A 17,782-nucleotide genomic window follows, 5' to 3' on the forward strand; every position below is an offset into this window, starting at 1 on the left:
GGCTAGTACTTTTCAGATCGGGCTAGTACTTTTCAGATCAGGCTAGTACTTTTCAGATCAGGCTAGTACTTTTCAGATTGGGCTAGTACTTTTCAGATCGGGCTAGTACTTTTCAGATTGGGCTAGTACTTTTCAGATCAGGCTAGTACCTTTCAGATCGGACTAGTACTTTTCAGATCGGGCTAGTACTTTTCTGATCGGGCTAGTACTTTTCAGATCGGGCTAGTAGAAAACGTGCCACACTAGCCCGCCAGGACGGTCTTAAGTTTGTCCTTAGAAATATCGCATGGCACAGACTTTTGAGCCGATTGTTACCCAGGGTTACAAGCCAGTACCCCAAAAAGTTCGGTCCCTGTGTATAGCTAACTCCTATGGTCGTTGTCATGCTACACAGCACCAACAGGTCTGGGACCAGGCTAGGAAGGACGAACGTTGTAGGCCTACCACGTCATAACACAGCCTCAACTACTAGCTAACATCACACACTGACTCACTGCTCAGGTCAACGTTTACAACAAAAAATACACAAATCACTTTATTCCTTGAGGGGGGGAAAAAACAAGGTAGAAAAAAAGGAATTTGTTGTTCATGATGGCTAACAGGCCCTGGTTGTGATCGTGTCCTCTCTTTTTTTCATCAGCCGTCGTTCGCGCGCTCGTTTAGTCTGGGAAGCGCTGGCATGCTTTCTTCCAGCGGCAGGCCGTGCACCACTGCTCCTTGCGCTCCACTCCGTACACCTTACGACACTTCTTGGCCTCCCCTCGTCCCTTCCTACAGGGATGAAACACAAGAAACGTTTTGGCTTCCCCTCGTCCCTTCCTACAGGGATGATGTACAAGAAACGTCTTGGCTTCCCCTCGTCCCTTCCTACAGGGATGAAACACAAGAAACGTTTTGGCTTCCCCTCGTCCCTTCCTACAGGGATGATGTACAAGAAACGTCTTGGCTTCCCCTCGTCCCTTCCTACAGGGATGATATACAAGAAACGTCTTGGCTTCCCCTCGTCCCTTCCTACAGGGATGATATACAAGAAACGTTTTGGCTTCCCCTCGTCCCTTCCTACAGGGATGAAACACAAGAAACGTTTTGGCTTCCCCTCGTCCCTTCCTACAGGGATGATGTACAAGAAACGTCTTGGCTTCCCCTCGTCCCTTCCTACAGGGATGATATACAAGAAACGTCTTGGCTTCCCCTCGTCCCTTCCTACAGGGATGATATACAAGAAACGTTTTGGCTTCCCCTCGTCCCTTCCTACAGGGATGATATACAATAAACATTTTGGCTTCCCCTCGTCCCTTCCTACAGGGATGATATACAAGAAACATTTTGGCTTCCCCTCGTCCCTTCCTACAGGGATGATATACAAGAAACATTTTGGCTTCCCCTCGTCCCTTCCTACAGGGATGAAACACCACCCAGCAAACCGGGAACAGTCCCAGAACATTAGGACATTCCCTTAATCAAATAAGAATCAAATAAGTCTGTTTTTATGTCGTTCATAGGATATTTGTTTTTGGTTTAACATAATATTCCATTGATGTCATTGATGTTCACACAATATACATTTTAACTTGTCTTGGAGGTCCTCGGGAAGATTTAGAAAATGTTATATTGAAGTTTTGTTTAATATTACAACAAGATTCTTAGCATGTAAATGAAATAACATTGGAACACATCCCTATTACTGTTCTCACCAGATAGAATTGCAATTCGCATTAGAGGACTGTATAGAGCCCCACAGTGGCGGTGTCATAATACCCATAAAACCTAGCGGTCAAACAGGGAAATGGTTCCAATCGTACCCCCCCCCATTCATTTTTTAAATGTGTAGGCTTATCCATTTAAATCTCTCTAGGACAAGGTGACTTTTATCAATATATTCGGCTCTATTTATTCTCAGATTTGAAAAATGCTAATTAGACATCAAAGTAGACATCATGCAAGACGACAAATCCCAGCATGCTCCTGCACGTCATCTCTAACTGACACCTTTGCTAACAGGTATTGTGTACATTTAAAACTTGCACAAGAGAGTTCACAGAATTGCCAATTTAAAGAAATGTAGCCAATTTATTAATTACCACATTTATCTAACATTAGATAGTTAATCCATTGATTCTTACCTTTGCCTCGATTCGGCAGTCTCGTCCAGATCATCATGGCGTTTGTAGTTTTTTATGATAGCCACATTAGCAGCTAATTAGCATTTCATTTTTCTGAGGTAAATACAGGCGAATATATTGATAAAAGTCCCCTTGTCCTAGAGAGATTTACATGGTTATCAAAAGGTCACGCCAGGGTAAGCCTACATGAAACACAGCCCTTATCTTAAGTGTTTCTAAAAATCCCTCGTGGGGAAAAAAAATGGTGTAAAATATATTATAGGCTAGGGAACCAAACATGGCAGGTTCAAACCCCACACGTTGTCAACATATGAAGTATAACAAAACATGGGTGTGTCTATATAACAAAAAGCTCTTCAAATGTCCAGTGAATGAAATTAACATGTGTCTCCATATCACCTACAATACAGTCCTCAAACGCAAATCGCCATTAAATCAACGATGGGATGTCTTCCAATATGCTTTAAGTAGCTACAAATTTGCATGCTGAGAATGTTCGGGTAATATTATGTTAAACTTTAAATATAACAATTTCGAAAATGTTCCGAGGACCTCAAAAACAAGGTGAAATGTATATTGTGTGAACATCATTGGAATATTATGTTAAACCTAAATCAAATACGCTATGATGTAATGAAAACGTACTTATTTCATTGTTACAACATTAAGGGAATGTCCTGTACCAACCTAACTTAAACGTTGTATGAATGTCTATTGAGCATATTTTGTGTTTTGGGAACATATCTCTTGTATTGTATCCACACTGTTCCCACAACCTAATCAAATGTTCTGGGAACCTTTAAAAATGTGTTTTGGGAATGTTCTTACAACATCAGGCAAATGTTTTTTTTGCAACCTAAAATAAACATTGTAGAATTATCCACTCAACTGGACAGTTTTGGTGTTTTTGGGAACATATCTTTCTTGATGTCCCCAAAATGTTTCCACCAGACTGTTCCCAACAACCTAATGAAACGTTCTGAGAAGCTTTAAAGAACAGATTACATGTGTTCTAGGAACGTTCTGAGAAGCTTTAAAGAACAGATTACATGTGTTCTAGGAACGTTCTGAGAAGCTTTAAAGAACAGATTAAATGTGTTCTAGGAACGTTCTTGCAACATCAGGTGAATGTTTTATACAAACATTCTATAATTATCACTACGACGAGACATTTTTTTGTGTTATGAGAACATTTGCCCGCGACCTAATGAATGTTCTGGGAACCTTCACATAACCAATTTTGGTTTGCTGGGAAGACACAATCAAGGTGAGGATAATTGTAAACCCAATACATACAGCATGGTGAGAGAAAAGGAATATGATCTACCAGTACAATAGAAAAGACCGTGTTAGAGAGACACATTCTCCTTCATGTTTCTTATCTAGCTAACTAATCATGCCCTCTCATCCCATTGGGAGAGGTGTACAGACAGACATAGAAGAGAAAGATAGAAGGGCTATAAGGAACTGGAGAGGAGAGATAGTTGAGACAGAGGGGAGAGGAGAGATAGTTGAGACAAAGGGGAGAGGAGAGATAGTTGAGACAGAGGGGAGAGGAGAGATAGTTGAGACAGAGGGGAGAGGAGAGATAGTTGAGACAGAGGGGAAAGGAGAAGAGAGGGGAGGCTAAATGGTGCTTAACTAAAGAAGAGGGGCGAGGAGAAGACAAGAGAGAGGAGAGAGGGTACACAGTTACTACCTGAAGGAGCAGTGAGAGAGTGACGGGGAGGAGAGAGAAAAGAGAGGGTACACGGTGACTACCTGAAGGAGCAGTGAGAGCGTGACGGGGAGGAGAGAGAAAATAGAGGGTACACGGTGACTACCTGAAGGAGCAGTGAGAGCGTGACGGGGAGGAGAGAGAGAAGAGAGGGTACCCGGTGACTACCTGAAGGAGCAGTGAGAGAGTGACGGGGAGGAGAGAGAAAAGAGAGGGTACACGGTGACTACCTGAAGGAGCAGTGAGAGCGTGACGGGGAGGAGAGAGAAAAGAGAGGGTACCCGGTGACTACCTGAAGGAGCAGTGAGAGAGTGACGGGGAGGAGAGAGAAAAGAGAGGGTACACGGTGACTACCTGAAGGAGCAGTGAGAGCGTGACGGGGAGGAGAGACAAAAGAGAGGGTACACGGTGACTACCTGAAGGAGCAGTGAGAGCGTGACGGGGAGGAGAGAGAAAAGAGAGGGTACACGGTGACTACCTGAAGGAGCAGTGAGAGCGTGACGGGGAGGAGAGAGAAAAGAGAGGGTACACGGTGACTACCTGAAGGAGCAGTGAGAGCGTGACGGGGAGGAGAGAGAGAAGAGAGGGTACACGGTGACTACCTGAAGGAGCAGTGAGAGCGTGACGGGGAGGAGAGAGAAAAGAGAGGGTACACGGTGACTACCTGAAGGAGCAGTGAGAGCGTGACGGGGAGGAGAGAGAAAAGAGAGGGTACACGGTGACTACCTGAAGGAGCAGTGAGAGAGTGACGGGGAGGAGAGACAAAAGAGAGGGTACACGGTGACTACCTGAAGGAGCAGTGAGAGCGTGACGGGGAGGAGAGAGAAAAGAGAGGGTACACGGTGACTACCTGAAGGAGCAGTGAGAGCGTGACGGGGAGGAGAGAGAGAAGAGAGGGTACACGGTGACTACCTGAAGGAGCAGTGAGAGCGTGACGGGGAGGAGAGAGAAAAGAGAGGGTACACGGTGACTACCTGAAGGAGCAGTGAGAGAGTGACGGGGAGGAGAGAGAGAAGAGAGGGTACACGGTGACTACCTGAAGGAGCAGTGAGAGCGTGATGGGAGGAGAGAGAGAAGAGAGGGTACACAGTTACTACCTGAAGGAGCAGTGAGAGCGTGACGGGGAGGAGAGAGAGAAGAGGGGGTACACGGTGACTACCTGAAGGAGCAGTGAGAGAGTGACGGGGAGGAGAGAGAAAAGAGAGGGTACACAGTGACTACCTGAAGGAGCAGTGAGAGAGTGACGGGGAGGAGAGAGAAAAGAGAGGGTACCCGGTGACTACCTGAAGGAGCAGTGAGAGCGTGACGGGGAGGAGAGAGAAAAGAGAGGGTACACGGTGACTACCTGAAGGAGCAGTGAGAGCGTGACGGGGAGGAGAGAGAGAAGAGAGGGTACACGGTGACTACCTGAAGGAGCAGTGAGAGCGTGACGGGGAGGAGAGAGAAAAGAGAGGGTACACGGTGACTACCTGAAGGAGCAGTGAGAGCGTGACGGGGAGGAGAGAGAGAAGAGAGGGTACACGGTGACTACCTGAAGGAGCAGTGAGAGAGTGACGGGGAGGAGAGAGAGAAGAGAGGGTACACGGTGACTACCTGAAGGAGCAGTGAGAGCGTGACGGGGAGGAGAGAGAGAAGAGAGGGTACCCGGTGACTACCTGAAGGAGCAGTGAGAGAGTGACGGGGAGGAGAGAGAGAAGAGAGGGTACCCGGTGACTACCTGAAGGAGCAGTGAGAGCGTGACGGGGAGGAGAGAGAGAAGAGAGGGTACACGGTGACTACCTGAAGGAGCAGTGAGAGCGTGACGGGGAGGAGAGAGAAAAGAGAGGGTACACGGTGACTACCTGAAGGAGCAGTGAGAGAGTGACGGGGAGGAGAGAGAAGAGAGGGTACCCGGTGACTACCTGAAGGAGCAGTGAGAGAGTGACGGGGAGGAGAGAGAAAAGAGAGGGTACACGGTGACTACCTGAAGGAGCAGTGAGAGCGTGACGGGGAGGAGAGACAAAAGAGAGGGTACACGGTGACTACCTGAAGGAGCAGTGAGAGCGTGACGGGGAGGAGAGAGAGAAGAGAGGGTACACGGTGACTACCTGAAGGAGCAGTGAGAGCGTGACGGGGAGGAGAGAGAAAAGAGAGGGTACACGGTGACTACCTGAAGGAGCAGTGAGAGAGTGACGGGGAGGATAGAGAGAAGAGAGGGTACACGGTGACTACCTGAAGGAGCAGTGAGAGCGTGACGGGGAGGCTGCTCTCATGGGGGTTAGCCTGTTGGTGGTGCTGTTCTGTTGAAGCCACTGTTCTCCCACACTCACAGACCTGCAGCGACCCCTCACCACCTGTAATGGGCAAAAGATAGGAAGCAGGGGGAGGGGAGAAGAGAAGAGGAGGGAGGGGAAATACTTATTTTTAGATAAGTATAGCATCTCTTGTAATAAGAAATCATTAAATAGTCACAATTAATATCACATCCAGCTGTTGGCCTACTGGTGCTCTGCTGGAGATAGGTATCAGGAGATATATATCAGGAGATAGATATCAGGAGATAGGTATCAGGAGATATATATCAGGAGATAGATATCAGGAGATAGATATCAGGAGATAGGTATCAGGAGATAGGTATCAGGAGATAGATATCAGGAGATAGGTATCAGGAGATAGGTATCAGGAGATAGATATCAGGAGATAGGTATCAGGAGATAGGTATCAGGAGATAGGTATCAGGAGATAGATATCAGGAGAAAGATATCAGGAGATAGGTATCAGGAGATAGATATCAGGAGATAGATATCAGGAGATAGGTATCAGGAGATAGGTATCAGGAGATAGATATCAGGAGATAGGTATCAGGAGATAGGTATCAGGAGATAGATAGCAGGAGATAGGTATCAGGAGATAGGTATCAGGAGATAGGTATCAGAAGATAGGTATCAGGAGATAGGTATCAGGAGATAGGTATCAGGAGATAGATATCAGGAGATAGGTATCAGGAGATAGATATCAGGAGATAGATATCAGGAGATAGATATCAGGAGATAGGTATCAGGAGATAGATATCAGGAGATAGGTATCAGGAGATAGATATCAGGAGATAGATATCAGGAGACAGGTATCAGGAGATAGGTATCAGGAGACAGGTATCAGGAGATAGGTATCAGGAGATATATATCAGGAGATAGATATCAGGAGATAGATATCAGGAGATAGGTATCAGGAGATAGATATCAGGAGATAGGTATCAGGAGATAGGTATCAGGAGATAGGTATCAGGAGATAGATATCAGCCAGATATCAGGAGATGGATATCAGGAGATAGATATCAGGAGATAGGTAGCAGGAGATAGGTATCAGGAGATAGATATCAGGAGATAGATATCAGGAGATAGGTATCAGGAGATAGATATCAGGAGATAGGTATCAGGAGATAGATATCAGGATACAGGTATCAGGAGATAGGTATCAGGAGATAGATATCAGGAGATAGATATCAGCCAGATATCAGGAGATGGATATCAGGAGATAGATATCAGGAGATAGATATCAGGAGATAGATATCAGGAGATAGATATCAGGAGATAGGTATCAGGAGATAGATATCAGGAGATAGGTATCTGGAGATAGATATCAGGAGATAGGTATCAGGAGATAGATATCAGGAGATAGATATCAGGAGATAGGTAATCAGGAGATAGATATCAGGAGAAAGATATCAGCCAGATATCAGGAGATAGATATCAGGAGATAGGTATCAGGAGATAGGTATCAGGAGATAGATATCAGAAGATAGATATCAGGAGATAGATATCAGAAGATAGATATCAGGAGATAGGTATCTGGAGATAGGTATCAGGAGATAGATATCAGGAGATAGGTATCAGGAGATAGATATCAGGAGATAGATATCAGGAGATAGGTATCAGGAGATAGGTATCAGCTAGATTTTAGGAGATAGGTATCAGGAGATAGGTATCAGGAGATAGATATCAGGAGATAGATACCCACAAGATATCACAAGATATTCTCGTTCTGGAGAGACCTGGAAGGAACGACTGGGGTTGAGGCTAACCAAGAGGAGAAGAGAGCAGACGTACCTGGGAGTTGTGGTGACTGGAGTTGAGGCTAACCAGGAGGAGAAGAGAGCAGACGTACCTGGGAGTTGTGATGACTGGAGTTGAGGCTAACCAGGAGGAGGAGAGCAGACGTACCTGGGAGTTGTGATGACTGGAGTTGAGGCTAACCAAGAGGAGAAGAGAGCAGACGTACCTGGGAGTTGTGGTGACTGGAGTTGAGGCTAACCAGGAGGAGGAGAGAGCAGACATACCTGGGAGTTGTGGTGACTGGAGTTGAGGCTAACCAGGAGGAGGAGAGCAGACGTACCTGGGAGTTGTGATGACTGGAGTTGAGGCTAACCAGGAGGAGAAGAGAGCAGACGTACCTGGGAGTTGTGGTGACTGGAGTTGAGGCTAACCAGGAGGAGAAGAGAGCAGACGTACCTGGGAGTTGTGATGACTGGAGTTGAGGCTAACCAGGAGGAGGAGAGAGCAGACGTACCTGGGAGTTGTGGTGACTGGGCTGGTTAGAGACGGTGAGAGGGGGAGGGGTCCAACAACAGGGGGCGGGGTTGTGACAGGACACCGTCACCTGGAGGGGAGCGCAGGCCTGGAAGACAAGAAGACAACATCAGACCAGACATCTCTCAAACTCCCATACATTTATTTTACAGACATTCTAGTTAAAACTCCACCCCTTTTCAAGATGCCTTGCTGTTGTTTCTAAACCCATAAACCCAAGACAAGTACAAAACAGAGAAGTACTGACACTCTGCAAGCCAGGGCAGACCCAGAGAGTCAATCGTTACTGAGTGGAATATCCCGGTTAAATAAATCAACCCACCTGATACAGGTGGTCTGTCTGTATCTGCGAAAAGGAACTGGGGGCAGACTGGCTGAGAGGGCTGGGCTGGTCTGGAGCTGACCCTGGGGTTGACCCTGGGCCTGAGCTGTGCCTGGAGCTGGGCCTGGAGCTGCCTGACCCTGGGGTTGACCCTGGGCCTGAGCTGGGCCTGGAGCTGCCTGACCCTGAGGGTGAGGACGAGGTAGAGGAGGGGATCTGGAGACCGGAACCTGGACCAGGGCCTGGAGGGGAGCCGTAGGGGACGTGAGAGGCCGGGACGAGGGCTGGTGGAGCTCTGCAGGAGAAGTCAGTGTAGTAGAAATCCTCCTCTCTGTGGGACTGCTCCGATGCACTGCTGTGTGTGTGTAGGGTTGTGGTGTGTGTTTGTGTGTTCGTGCGTGCGTGCATACGTGTGTGTGTGTGTGTGTGTGTGTATGAATTTGGAAGGGATAGACAAAGGAGAGAGAGTAAGTTAACAATATCGTTTTTTGGAGTTTAATAACAGCTGTCTGAGAAGAGATCTCACCCCAGATGCAGCACACGGACATGTCTTTTCATCCCAACTGAAGACGTGAGCACCTTGCCACAGCTGGGCCACAGACACCTGTATGCTCCTCTGAAAGAACTCTGTGATCAGAGAGAGAGGGAGAGAGAGAGAGAGAGAGAGAGAGAGAGAGAGAGAGAGAGAGAGAGAGAGAGACAGAGAGAGAGAGAGAGAGAGAGAGAGAGAGAGAGAGAGAGAGAGAGAGAGAGAGAGAGAGAGAGAGAGAGAGAGAGACAGACAGACAAAGAGAGAGAGGAAAATAGAGTAGAGGTGAGTGATTTTTAGGTTATTAAACAACAAATTGACCGATGTCGGTTCATTACTTGAAATCCATTTAGTTCCTTTATTTTTGGTGAGCTCAACGCGCCATTTCTCTAAAGAGAAATCAAATAATTAATTAAGAGGGATCGAGACAGTTCATGAGGTAGGTCTAGCTGATTGTGAAGGAGAGGGATAGTGTCACGCCCTGACCTTAGAGATCCTTTGTATGTCTCTATTTTGGTTGGTCAGGGTGTGAGTTGGGGTGGGCATTCTATGTTTTTGTTCTATGTTGTCTATTTCTATGTGTTTGGCCGGGTGTGGTTCTCAATCAGAGGCAGCTGTCTATCGTTGTCTCTGAGAACCATACTTAGGTAGCCTTTTCCCACCTGTGTTTTGTGGGTAGTTGTTTTCTGTTTTTGTGTTGCTGCACCAGACAGAACTGTTTCGCTTTCGTTCTCCTGTTTGTTGTTTTTGTTCAATTAGTTTTGTTGGATTAAATCATGAACACTTTAAACGCTGCACCTTGGTCCACTCTTCCTTCAGCCCACGAGAACCGTTACAGATAGAGACAGTTTATGAGGTAGGTCTACCTGATTGATAATGGGAGGGATAGAGACAGTTCATGAGGTAGGTCTACCTGATTGATAATGGGAGGGATAGAGACAGTTCATGAGGTAGGTATACCTGATTGATAATGGGAGGGATAGACAGTCATGAGGTAGGTATACCTGATTGATAATGGGAGGGATAGAGACAGTCATGAGGTAGGACTACCTGATTGATAATGGGAGGGATAGAGACAGTCATGAGGTAGGACTACCTGATTGATAATGGGAGGGATAGATAGTCATGAGGTAGGTATACCTGATTGATAATGGGAGGGATAGAGACAGTTCATGAGGTAGGACTACCTGATTGATAATGGGAGGGATAGAGACAGTCATGAGGTAGGTCTACCTGATTGATAATGGGAGGGATAGAGACAGTCATGAGGTAGGTCTACCTGATTGATAGTTGTAGTAGTTGGTAATAAGCAGTCTTGAAAATATGCCTCACGTACTTCGAGGAACTAGTCAAGTGATTTAGTCAGACAGCTCTGCAGCATACTCAAGCAGGCTAGCCTAGCTAAATAGGATAACTAAAGACAGTACAGTATAGGGAGAACAGAGATTACATTAGATGGCTGGCTGGTTGGCTGACTGGCTGGTTGGCTGACTGGCTGGCTGGCTGACTGTCTGACTGGCTGTCTGACTGTCAGACTGGCTGGCTGGCTGGCTGGTTGGCTGGCTGGCTGACTGGCTGGCTGACTGGCTGTCTGGCTGACTGTCTCACTGGCTGGCTGTCTGGCTGTCTGACTGGCTGGCTGGTTGGCTGACTGGCTGTCTGGCTGTCTGACTGTCTGACTGGCTGTCTGACTGGCTGGTTGGCTGACTGGCTGTCTGACTGTCTGACTGGCTGTCTGACTAGCTGGCTGACTGGCTGTGTGGCTGTCTGGCTGGCTGGCTGGCTGGCTGGCTGGCTGGTTGGCTGACTGGCTGGCTGGTTGGCTGACTGGCTGGCTGGCTGACTGGCTGGCTGGCTGTCTGACTGGCTGTCTGACTGTCTGACTGGCTGGCTGGTTGGCTGGCTGGCTGGCTGGCTGACTGGCTGTCTGTCTGACTGGCTGGCTGGCTGGCTGGCTGGTTGGCTGACTGGCTGTCTGGCTGTCTGACTGTCTGACTGGCTGTCTGGCTAGCTGACTGGCTGGCTGGTTGGCTGTCTGGCTGACTGCCTGGCTGGATAGCTGGCTGTCTAGCTGACTGGCTGACTGGCTAGCTGACTGGCTGGCTGGTTGGCTGTCTGGCTGTCTGGCTGACTGCCTGGCTGGATAGCTGGCTGTCTAGCTGACTGGCTGACTGTCTGGCTGTCTAGCTGACTGGCTGTCTGTCTGGGCACAGATGAGATGATGACTTTAAGGAATGAAAAAGAATAAAGTCATCAAATAGAAACGAAGTAATAAAACACAGATAAATAAAAATATTATTTCATAGTCATTTCCTGTTTCTGTATTGATGTCTACCCAATGTGGACCTGACAGTGACTACGGAATATTTTACATGTTTTGGCAACTGAATGTTTACTATTTTTGCTCTACAATTATTTTTATGTCACTATTTCATAATGCATGTAATGTAAAAAATATAATAAATCGAAACCAAAAATTTTGATTATTTTTTAATAACCGAACCAATGACCGAACCAGTCCCAAAAAGCACTTGTCTCTCAGCACTAAAATAGAGATTGAAAACGAAGGGAAGGATAAGTGACCGTTTTTAAAACACCAGACTTGCACAACGATTCTTCAACTCCTTCTTTCTCTCTCTAATGCCATGGCGACAGTCTCCTCCCCCCTCACCTTTGACCTCTTGGCTACATTTAGCTCCACACCCTGCTCCAGCTCCGTGTGCAGTCCTTCGTCGGGGCTGCTGTCCATCTCCATGACGGACAGGGACAGGACGGGACTAACGTTGTCGTGGTCCCGGCTCCAGTAGCCACTGCTGCCGCTGTCAGACAGCTCCCCACCCCCACACTCCATGTCTCCGCTCCCACACTCCAAGTCTCCGCTCCCACACTCCATGTCTCTGCCCCCTGATGATGGACCTAGAGACACAGCATGGTGGTCAATATAGTCACTATATAACCATGTTATAGAGACAGCATGGTGGTCAATATAGTCACTATATAACCATGTTAGAGACAGCATGGTGGTCAATATAGTCACTATATAACCATGTTAGAGACAGCATGGTGGTCAATATAGTCACTATATAACCATGTTAGAGAGACAGCATGGTGGTCAATATAGTCACTATATAACCATGTTATAGAGACAGCATGGTGGTCAATATAGTCACTATATAACCATGTTAGAGACAGCATGGTGGTCAATATAGTCACTATATAACCATGTTAGAGACAGCATGGTGGTCAATATAGTCACTATATAACCATGTTAGAGACAGCATGGTGGTCAATATAGTCACTATATAACCATGTTATAGAGACAGCATGGTGGTCAATATAGTCACTATATAACCATGTTAGAGAGACAGCATGGTGGTTAATATAGTCACTATATAACCATGTTAGAGACAGCATGGTGGTCAATATAGTCACTATATAACCATGTTATAGAGACAGCATGGTGGTCAGTATAGTCACTATATAACCATGTTATAGAGACAGCATGGTAGTTAATATAGTCACTATATAACCATGTTAGAGAGACAGCATGGTGGTCAATATAGTCACTATATAACCATGTTAGAGACAGCATGGTGGTTAATATAGTCACTATATAACCATGTTAGAGAGACAGCATGGTGGTTAATATAGTCACTATATAACCATGTTAGAGAGACAGCATGGTGGTCAATATAGTCACTATATAACCATGTTAGAGAGACAGCATGGTGGTCAATATAGTCACTATATAACCATGTTATAGAGACAGCATGGTGGTCAATATAGTCACTATATAACCATGTTAGAGACAGCATGGTGGTCAATATAGTCACTATATAACCATGTTATAGAGACAGCATGGTGGTCAATATAGTCACTATATAACCATGTTAGAGACAGCATGGTGGTCAATATAGTCACTATATAACCATGTTATAGAGACAGCATGGTGGTTAATATAGTCACTATATAACCATGTTAGAGAGACAGCATGGTGGTCAATATAGTCACTATATAACCATGTTATAGAGACAGCATGGTGGTCAATATAGTCACTATATAACCATGTTATAGACACAGCATGGTGGTCAATATAGTCACTATATAACCATGTTAGAGACAGCATGGTGGTCAATATAGTCACTATATAACCATGTTATAGAGACAGCATGGTGGTCAATATAGTCACTATATAACCATGTTATAGAGACAGCATGGTGGTTAATATAGTCACTATATAACCATGTTAGAGACAGCATGGTTGTCAATATAGTCACTATATAACCATGTTAGAGAGACAGCATGGTGGTCAATATAGTCACTATATAACCATGTTAGAGAGACAGCATGGTGGTCAGTATAGTCACTATATAACCATGTTAGAGAGACAGCATGGTGGTCAATATAGTCACTATATAACCATGTTATAGAGACAGCATGGTGGTTAATATAGTCACTATATAACCATGTTAGAGACAGCATGGTGGTCAATATAGTCACTATATAACCATGTTAGAGACAGCATGGTGGTCAATATAGTCACTATATAACCATGTTATAGAGACAGCATGGTGGTCAATATAGTCACTATATAACCATGTTAGAGAGACAGCATGGTGGTCAATATAGTCACTATATAACCATGTTATAGAGACAGCATGGTGGTCAATATAGTCACTATATAACCATGTTAGAGACAGCATGGTGGTCAGTATAGTCACTATATAACCATGTTATAGAGACAGCATGGTGGTCAATATAGTCACTATATAACCATGTTATAGAGACAGCATGGTGGTCAATATAGTCACTATATAACCATGTTAGAGAGACAGCATGGTGGTCAATATAGTCACTATATAACCATGTTAGAGAGACAGCATGGTGGTCAATATAGTCACTATATAACCATGTTATAGAGACAGCATGGTGGTTAATATAGTCACTATATAACCATGTTAGAGAGACAGCATGGTGGTCAATATAGTCACTATATAACCATGTTATAGACACAGCATGGTGGTCAATATAGTCACTATATAACCATGTTAGAGACAGCATGGTGGTCAATATAGTCACTATATAACCATGTTAGAGACAGCATGGTGGTCAATATAGTCACTATATAACCATGTTATAGAGACAGCATGGTGGTCAATATAGTCACTATATAACCATGTTATAGAGACAGCATGGTGGTTAATATAGTCACTATATAACCATGTTATAGAGACAGCATGGTGGTCAATATAGTCACTATATAACCATGTTAGAGAGACAGCATGGTGGTCAATATAGTCACTATATAACCATGTTAGAGAGAGAGGAGGGAAGCTTCTGTTGCTGGTTCCTGTATTTGAATTGTGCCAGAACTAGCACACCTGATTCAACTGTCAACTATCAAGCCCTCAGCTATCAAGCCCTCCGACTATCAAGCCCTCAGCTATCAAGCACTCAGTCATCAAGCCCTCAACTATCAAGCCCTCAACTATCAAGCTCTCAACTGTCAAGCCCTCAGAGAGAGAGAGAGAGAGAGAGAGAGAGAGAGAGAGAGAGAGAGAGAGAGAGAGAGAGAGAGAGAGAGAGAGATAGAGAGAGAGAGAGAGAGAGAGAGAGAGAGAGGGAGAGAGAGAGAGGGAGAGAGAGAGTGAGGGAGCGAGAGAGACGGATCAGCTTTATTGACTAATTTACCTGGTACAGGGTCATTCTGACTCTGAGGAGAGCTCTGGACCACAGGGCTGCAGGACATACTGGTCAGAACCATGGCTGCCATGATCTCATCCATCTCCACCGACTCTGGGCTCCGGAAACTGAGTAGTAGAAGGGGACAATAATTACAACATGGATTTATCTTGGCGCAACCACAAACTCCACCTAAACAGACAAGTCAAAGAAGAGGAGGTTGATGAAGAACTTAGAATGTATTGACTCTAGGCTCTGGAATTTGAGGATAACATGGAAAAGGTGTTGGGGTTTATTTTTGGGGTTTTGAGTGATGTGTGATGGTGCCTCAGATGTCTCTCCACTTACAGAGACAAGTCAAAGAAGAGGAGCAGATGAAGAACTGAGAATCCATTGAGGAGTACCAAGATAACAGTTGACGTTGTAAGTTGAATGTCAGCTTTAGGCTGAACGATGCCCACATAGAGAGAGAGAGGGCTTACCTGTAAGGGGCAGACACAGGGCAGGAGGGCACTGTGGGAGTTGTAGTCTGCTGAGGAGCCGAGGGGTGGGTCCAGCCCCCCTCAGCCCTCCCCCGGGGCACGAAGACCGGGACCTGATGGTTCCTAGTCATAACGTTCCTATGGCCGTTGCTCTCTGTCATGTTAGGGGCTTCCTGTCCACAGCACTGCATGTACACCTGCAGAGAGACAGAGGTAGAGAGTCAGACACACTGACAGCACAGCATATACACCTGCAGAGAGACAGAGGTAGAGAGTCAGACACACTGACAGCACAGCATGTACACCTGCAGAGAGACATGGGGACAGAGGTGCAACTGATAAGATATGGGGGAGACTCAGAGAGGGAGGCACAGATGAGACAATGACACCTGTACAGTTAAACTGTGAAAATAATTGTAGTTATAAAGCAAAGAAAAATTAGAATTGAGAAGAATCTATTAATCACGCAAGTTCTACATGTTATGGGTCCAGTGTCTTACCAGTGTCTCCTGTATCTCTGCCTCAGACTGCCTGGTGTCTGTGGGTCCTGCTGCCGAAGAGGTCTTCTCCCCTGGTCTCTTGGTTGCCATGGTGCTGCTGCTGGTAGTGCTGGTGATCTACACTGTACAGTCCTACTCCCTACAGAGAGGAGATTGAAAATAGACCTTTATTTATCTATGTCACATCATGGAGTTTTATAAGTCATTCTCTTCTATCGTTCTAGTTCAAGGAGAAGGATCATAGCATAAAAGCCATCTCTTCGTTGGAAGAAAAGCCGCAATAATGTGATGTTTTTTTGTTGTTGTGTGCATATAAATATTAATATACAATGTTTTAATTGACATAATGACTGGTAATTACATGTTTATTATCAGCATCTTGAATGTGGAGTCACAGTTTTCCACACAATAAAAGGAGTGACGTTGTGAGAATGAAACCTTTCTAGGCCAAAAGTCAACCACACAACCAATGACATCATCCTGTAGTGAGAGCGTTTTAAAAAAAAGAGCTCACAACACCCCCATCTGTCTGACTGTAACCATGCAACAGCAGTGTGTAGTGTGTGGACGCATGAGTGATTTGAGTGGTGCACAATATCCCATTTCTGTTTAATCTAACGGATTACATCCATAGATTACATTGTGGTAGCATTTTCTTATGATTTTAAAGCATATAGACTTGTTTTAAAAGGCGTCATGTGGGGGAAGTGCGCTGATAGGCTAGCAAAGACCCCGGAGGTATAGCTGTCTCGTCTAATAGGAGCTCACTTCCTCTAGTAAACAACAGTCCTTCTGTGCGGGAGAAGAGCGCTCATTGGCTGAGAGCTGCTTTCCAGGGCACACACCCCTTTCTGACGACGTGTTCGGGCACGAGTTTCTGCCAGAGGGATGAAGATGGAAATACAGTAATATCCGCTTCATTTACAAAATATAAAAATAAATTAAAAGTAGTATACTTTTCCCCTAGAATATTTCAATGTTCGTATTAGTCCGAATTCATGCGTTGTAATAGTAAAAAGAAAACAGAAATCTGACAACAACACCGATGGAACTCAATCAAAAAACCTTCTATCCTACCTGGCAACACAGAACGACTTGGAAATCCCCTCCGAACACAAACATACCCCCAAAAAATGAATGAAAAGTAAACAATCATTATCATCATCAATATGTTATAAACAATATTGCTATCTTATTTTATTTTTTAAATAAACCATTATGATATTTACCGTTAGAGCGATGGAGTCTGTTGTGTCCCGTTAGGAGAATGACTAAAGTAGACGTCTCCGCCGGGTCTGCCTTGCTGTCTGCCAGTGAAAGGGGAGTTGGATATGGAATGGATGGTTGGATGCACGCGGATTTGGCTACGTGTGTGCGTGTCGTGGAGCAATGCCGAGCGCGACAGCTGGCAACAGCGATAGAACTCCGTCTGCACTCTGCACTGAGACTGCACAACGACAGATCAGGGTGATAGGTTACGGAAGCAGAATTATGCCCTCAGCTCACAGACACACAAACACAAACAGTCAGACAGACAGAGGGATAGTTGCGCCAGAGAAAATAGGCTAGCTCACCTTCCCCAGAGATGTATTGTCCTATTTTTGATATGTGTTTCCAATGAGATGCGTAGGCTAAATGATGCATATATTTTTGTTCAAATTTAACTGTTCAAATGGTTTCCCTGTACAACGTCATAATAATATGTTCCCCCCTCTCGATCTCTCAATATGGAAAATAAACCAGCATAAACGCAAATTAACTGAAAACACATTGAGTGACTAAAATAGAACCATTTGTCCACATTTTTTCCTCTGAATTTTCATAATCTTTTCACAACAGACATTAAAGGCATCTCATCAGTA

At 45.2% G+C, this 17,782-nt stretch overlaps 1 protein-coding gene across 2 annotated transcripts; it reads right to left on the reverse strand.

Moving 5' to 3' along the window:
* Nucleotides 1–508: 508 nt before the first annotated feature.
* On the reverse strand, nt 509–17,375 carry LOC120041284 (zinc finger protein 395-like). Of its 2 annotated transcripts, none has more exons than XM_038986218.1 (10): nt 17,150–17,375; nt 15,921–16,059; nt 15,421–15,617; nt 14,948–15,066; nt 11,928–12,172; nt 9,254–9,354; nt 8,728–9,079; nt 8,386–8,493; nt 6,052–6,173; nt 509–771 (listed from the first exon to the last, which is right to left on the reverse strand). In XM_038986218.1, the coding sequence occupies exons 2-10, from the start codon at nt 16,008–16,010 to the stop codon at nt 660–662; spliced, it is 1,446 nt and encodes a 481-aa protein (XP_038842146.1). In that variant the 5' UTR covers nt 16,011–16,059; nt 17,150–17,375; the 3' UTR covers nt 509–659. The 2 variants fall into 2 exon arrangements, with proteins under 2 accessions (XP_038842146.1, XP_038842145.1); XM_038986217.1 differs by having other exon boundaries at nt 8,728–9,082; nt 17,150–17,374.
* Nucleotides 17,376–17,782: the final 407 nt, after the last annotated feature.

The sequence above is a fragment of the Salvelinus namaycush genome, unplaced genomic scaffold (genome assembly GCF_016432855.1).
Source record: "Salvelinus namaycush isolate Seneca unplaced genomic scaffold, SaNama_1.0 Scaffold43, whole genome shotgun sequence".
Taxonomy (NCBI): domain Eukaryota; kingdom Metazoa; phylum Chordata; class Actinopteri; order Salmoniformes; family Salmonidae; genus Salvelinus; species Salvelinus namaycush.